At 33.7% G+C, this 6,506-nt stretch overlaps 1 protein-coding gene across 1 annotated transcript; it reads right to left on the bottom strand.

Moving 5' to 3' along the window:
• Positions 1–1,641: 1,641 nt before the first annotated feature.
• LOC132634253 (transcription factor bHLH162-like) lies at positions 1,642–5,738 on the bottom strand. Its single transcript, XM_060350531.1, has 3 exons — positions 5,522–5,738; positions 2,410–2,715; positions 1,642–2,034 (listed from the first exon to the last, which is right to left on the bottom strand). The coding sequence occupies exons 1-3, from the start codon at positions 5,657–5,659 to the stop codon at positions 1,966–1,968; spliced, it is 513 nt and encodes a 170-aa protein (XP_060206514.1). The 5' UTR covers positions 5,660–5,738; the 3' UTR covers positions 1,642–1,965.
• Positions 5,739–6,506: the final 768 nt, after the last annotated feature.

The raw sequence follows: 6,506 nt of genomic DNA on the forward strand, positions 1-6,506 counted from the left end.
ATTATTATCACTTAAAGAAAATTTGTCTCAAGGATGCTTAGCACGTAAACACACTTCACAATCCTTTGCTAAACTACTCTTATCACTACTGACATGAGGAAGCAACTTAACTACTCTCTCGGAAGGATGCCCAATCGTCGATGCCACAATTCCAATGGGGACATTGCCACGACAGTAGACACATGTTGCACCACGTCCGGTTTGCTAAAATAGTATAGTCCGTCCGGTTTGCTAAAATAGTATAGTCCGTCCCTCCTAACTCCCGTTCCAATCAGCTCATTCAGTGGGTCATGAATAGCACACATATAAGAATTAAAGGAGACAATAGTATGTAAATTATCAGTAAGTTGGGGGACGGAGAGTAAGTTGCAACGTAAATAAGGCACATAAAGGACATAATATAAGGTGATTTTATCTGACAGTCGAACAGAACCTTCCAAAGAAGCAAGCACCTTTTCACCATTAGGCAAACCAATAGGACAATCAACAGTATGGACATCAAACAACCAAGATTTCTCACCGGTAACACGATGAGTAGCACCAGTGTCAATAATCCAAGAAAAAACATCAAACTTACCGTTCAAGCGATTTTCGGGAATTGTAGCATTACCAAAAAATCCCGTAATAGCCTTCCATTGATCGAAAGTAAAGTGCTGACCGACGGCAGCGTTATTTGATGCGCCCTTGAAACGAGTAGGCGTGATATAGTCCCCGGGTCGGTCTTGAGGACCGAGAAAATAGGGAGAATTAGACTCAATTTTGGGTGGTGGTGGAGGAGGTACGGCGTCACCGGCCATGGAAATTTACGATGAAGAGAAGAAAAAAAACGTGTGGCCTGATACCATGTAGAAACTATACAATCTTAACTTACTCCATTCATTCACCAAGAGAGAATATATATAGGATACAATCTTGAACCCTAGTGAAACAAGGAAACTAAGATCCTAGTGAAACAAGGAAACTAACTAATATATGGTAATTAGTGAAACAAGGAAACTAACTAATATATGGTAATTATCTCCCTACAAATATGCTACCAAATAATATCAAATAATATAAATATATTATACCGCAATAGAACTAGTAGTTGTCGGCCGTCAAATTTCAACATTTGATATTAGTATTCTACAATTTTGTTTGCATATTTTGTATCTATATTACGACGAAGCATTGTCTCATGACACCACTTCCCCTAAGGTGTCTACTCCATCCCTGGAGATAGCTATAAATTTTAGTTATGTTAGCATTTTTACTTTACGTTCTATGCTTTTTAAGAGTTATTTAGTCTTAATTCAGAGATTTAAACATCGGCGAAAAATATTGAAAAACTTCAACACCTAGTAATCTTTTATTTTTATTTTTGTTACTACTCCGTATTTTATTTCGTATTACATTGGTAGAGATGAGTTAATTAATGAAATAATATAGTTAGTGAACGTTATATAACTAATCCTATTTATTTGAAATGACGCATACTTGTTATCGTTGTTTACTGGGAACTGGCATTCCCCACAAGCATATGATAATATGGTCTATGGTGTTTCATTAGGTTTTATGGAAATAAAAGGCACAGTACCACTTGATTACCTCTCTCCCAAGAAGGTCAAAATTATTAATGAAAAGATAAAATAATTTGGCTAATTGTATATAGTCTTCGGGAAGTAATGATTTCAATGTATGATGTACATTAATGCCAACTTGAATAGCCAACAAAAGAAATAGTACAAATGTAATCAAATTAATAGTCTAGGCTGTTTTGGGGGCATAAAGTATGAATAGTATGATTATTGTTTCATCAACTAAAAATCCGTGTATATGGCTTACATATCTCCTTGTAGATCATTGCTGGACCTTCACTTGCATGGAGGCATCTGGAGGCACACGCCACACACAGTACAATCGGTGAGCAGAGTCAAGCCCAACCATTATAGTCAGAAGACGCGTCATGAACTGACGTGATTGAATTTAGCAAACCAGCTTTTGCAATCTCAAATAGATCCTTGATGCATCAACCCCTAATCTTGTAATTTTCACCTGCAAACATGAGATAACAAGAAAAACATTGTTAGTTTAATTAGTTGTCAAAATTAACTAGCTTCGTACGTTATTTTCCATCATCTTTCACACTTCTAATTTAACGTATATTCCATCTATTTCATTTTATGTGTCTTAATTTGACTGTCACAGTAATTACAAAGTATATGAGAAACTTTTGAACTTGTGGTCTTAAACTAACTTTTTGTATAATGTACCTAATTGTCTCTTGAACCTTGTGGTTGTTAAACATGTCATGTACGAACTTGGAGTTAAAAAATTTACTAAATATAGAAAGTCATGACATTCTTTTTCGAAAAGGCTAAAGAAGAGAGTAAAACACATAAATTGAAACAGACGAAGTATGTGAATCACCTGAGCGTGGATTGTATAGAGAATCGTATCGTCAACTGTTGAATAATTAGCAGTAACAACTTGAGCACCTTCTTCCTCTAAGATGTTTATAATCTCTTGCATGGTGAAGTTCTTTTGCAAACCACTAATTAAAATCACCTCTAGAGTTGAATCCAACTCTTTAACTTCAACCATAGGTGCTCTTAAAGTACAAGTGCCTTGTGCTATAACCATCTCCTTCCTTCTCTTTAATCCCTCTACTCTTTCTTTTAATCTACCGATGTAACTAATGGCTTCATCAACTTGGTCTTGTTGTGACATCATCTCCTGAAATTGTTTCATCACTAGGAAGTCAAGGAGAAGTAACAACCTAAGACATTCAAAAAAGGCTATAGCATATAATATCTTAAGACTTTGAAATTAATTAGGCACGTGCTTTCAAAGAACATTCATTTTGGTAAACAGTACTCTGAAATGTAAAATCTTATTGCAAAACCTGTGTTGTTGGTAACATTTGCTAAGTTTTTTGTCCATTATGCTTCACGGTACTGGTGTATATTTTCGTAAAGCATCCAAATTCTTTAAAAAACAAAAAGAAACTAAGGGTTCTATTCATTTGCTATAAACAGCTAAGTAGCTCCGATTCAATTGATTTCAAAACAGTACTGAAAAAAAAGTACGTTAACCAATTAAAATTGGTAGTTAAATAGGATCATGGTACAGCCTATGCATTGCAAGAAGGTTTAAGTTATATACATAAGAAAAGTTTTACCCTATCAGGTCGCCCAAATATTTACAGGTAAGCCTCCTTATAATGTGAGATTTGTAATCTTGAAAATAAAATAAATTACCTAGCTACTATAACATGTAACGATGACCTAATGATATAGAATTCTTTATACTAACAAATTATATACCTTATATGCGAGACATAAGCTTAAAGGCATTTATACTAGAAATTCATATATTGATGGAAAGGATTATATCAGCCGACGAAATGTTAGTACACCTGGACAATTAGGTTGAATAAATTGTTGGCTCGTAGAAGGCAATGATAGACTGACACAGTGGGTTCGGAGCGCTTCTGCTAAAGAAATTACTGAACAAGTGCATATTATCCAATGTAGAAACTTTTCAATCAATTTATCCGTTTAAAGCATCTGAATACAAAATTTCCACACGCATTTGACAGAAGAATTCCTATCTGTTCTTTTTTAGGAAGAATCAGGTACACGATTTATTAACAGTCATCAGATATTTAAACTTCTAAAATGAGTTAATACAAATTAATGATATGTCTCACATGGAAATATTCAGTTGACAGTTCCTCCTTTGTTAACCCTTAAGAGCCTGTTTGGATGGGCTTATGCCTATAAGCTGCAAATAGCTTATAAGCTAAAAAAAATAAGTTGGGGTAGTCTAACTTATTTTTTTTGACTTATAAGTTGTTTTCAGCTTATAAGCTGCTTTAGATAAGCTAAGTCAAATGAGCCCAATTATTTTTTTGAGCTTATTTTAAGCACAAAATGATTTTAAGCTGGCCAGTCAAACACTCAAAAAAGTTGAAAACAACTTATAAGCAACTTATAAGCCAATCCAAACGGGCTCTAAATCTTTTAGACGGACAAATTAGGAACTTCTTTTACTAGGATAACTTTGATTAGCTAGCTAGGTTTCTACATAGATGCCTTCTGATAACCGTACAACTATTCAGCAAAGGACTTTTATAAATAGCACTTCATTTTGTAATGATGCATATCCATCACGTACTATAATATTTTTCTTTTGACCAAAAATTAAAGTAGCCTACAGATGCCTTATAGTAGTACTAATTAATACTACAATTGATATAGTACTATATATAGGCAAAGGTATAATAGTGATTCATGGCGAATGTGTGGACTAAGTAGAATTAATTAATGTCTATGGAATCATTCTAGTTTACTTTGCTCTTGCTTGGGGTGAAAAAACTGGAGGATCTGAAGTTCAAGTGAAATGTATGTAGCACCAATAATTGTTGTCAATCTGTATTCGGAAAATAATCTAAAACAGAATCTGGAAAGAAGGAAAATAAATTCGAGCTCACTGAATTCACAGTGTGTCCTTAAGGAAATTATTCCCCTCAAGTACCCGAGGTTATGAAATATATCCTCCCATGATAGAACGAATTAACACCAGCGTAGCAGTACCTCAAACCTCGGTGAATAGCGAACGCAAAAGACGGTAGAAATCACACACAGAAATTATAATTTGAATTGCAGGAAAGAAGGAAGAAGAAGATCAGAATGTTTTGTTAAGTAAAATCTGATGTAATGACTAAGTATTTATGGCCAACAAAGTAAAGGAATGAAGAGGTGTGAAGCCTTTTCCATGAAATGTGCAAAGAATCATTTCCCATTCACACCTATTCGTAAAATCCTAACAATAATTGCACACCTGAATTCGGAAAGGTAAGTTTACTGGCGCAGAGAACCTTTTAAGGACTTTTAAAATGTAAAAAATTTAAAAAGGTTCTTAAAATTAGACAGGTTAATGTTGAAAGTTGTATAGCGAGAAAGTAAATGAAGTTGCTAAAAGCAATATAGCACTGTATCATCATGCTTATATCCCTCTCTTCCTTTCTCCGTTTGAGAGCATCTTTACGACTACAAAAAAGACCTAGACTTTTGAAAATTGGAGTAGAACAGAAAGTGGCACAATCCAGTAACTTTGGTCTAGACCTTTGTATTTATCTTAAAAAATTCATTTATTGAGTACAATTTATGAATTTAAAACTCAATAACTTCAATGGCTAGAATTTAAAACATATAAACTTTAAATTCTGGATTCATCTCAACGTGATGCTAGCTTGATCCCATCCTCGAACTATCTTTTTTCTAATAGTAACACTTGGAAAGAAAATGTGGATCGATATATTGGCCAGTCTAACAGTACTCACTCAGCACTTGAATCTGAAAGATCACGGTGGCAATAGTAATAATTAAAATAAGTAAGAAGAGAAATTTCCTCCTCTCGCTTAATAACCTACATCTATATTTGATTGAGAAAATATAGATTAAGTTACCGTGGTTTGTAAGATGGAGAAGATCTTGTGTGTGTGAGAGAGAGAGAGAGAGAGAAATAGGGTTTATACCTTTGACTGGTTGGGAGGAATGAGAGAAAAAAGCTTAGAACAAAGATACTTCATTTGTATTCTTCTGTTCTTTTCCTGTGTTTTCCGGTCAGGCTTTTCTGAAGCACTAACAATATTGCACTTAATACTGCTTTCCATTTCAGTTGTAAGAAAGCTAGCGATATGATGAACAAGTGATCGATTGTAGAGATATGGCTGCTGGTAATTTAGGTATCTGCTAAAGTTTGAAGCATGTTCATTTATAGTATATAAAAGAAAATAAAGGAAAGAGGGAGGAATTATCAATTTGTAGGGCCCAAAGAAGAAAGAGAATGCGATACGTATCAACTTTCAACATACACACACCGCGCGCTTACACCGTCCACTCCAAGGAATAAAATGTGCAATTAATCAATCACTGGCTAACTCTTTGGCCAGAGCTAGAATTTTCACCAAAAATATGAACAAGTAAATATATGAAGAAGCTAAGGAGGTTCAACATATACTATATATACATAAAAAAATAATTTTAATCTTATATATACACTATAATAGCTGAGGGATTCGAATGAACCCCTGGAGCCTACCTGACTCTGCCCCTGCTTCCCACAGTTAATACTTTAATTTTATATATATAATAAAACATCTTTATAAAATCATCGTTTAATTTGTCCCGATATAGTTTAATTGTTATTGTGAAATATTGTTATAAAGAACATTAAATATTCCCTCCGTCATGTAATACTTTTCGTTTAGTCAGTTTAAAAAAGAATTACACTTTTTTAATATTAGTAACAATTTAACTCTAAACTTCTCATTTTATCCTTACTAAAATGATTTATTTTCACACAAATATCTATTGCTTGTTTTATACACAAGTTTCAAAAGTATTTCTTCATTCTTAAATAAATGTTTAGTCAAACAACTTCACATAAACTAGGACGCAAGGAGTAAAATATAATTTAAAAAATCGATTCCAAAGAAAATTTGATCGTTATAATAAAAT

Source organism: Lycium barbarum, chromosome 3, assembly GCF_019175385.1.
Source record: "Lycium barbarum isolate Lr01 chromosome 3, ASM1917538v2, whole genome shotgun sequence".
Taxonomy (NCBI): domain Eukaryota; kingdom Viridiplantae; phylum Streptophyta; class Magnoliopsida; order Solanales; family Solanaceae; genus Lycium; species Lycium barbarum.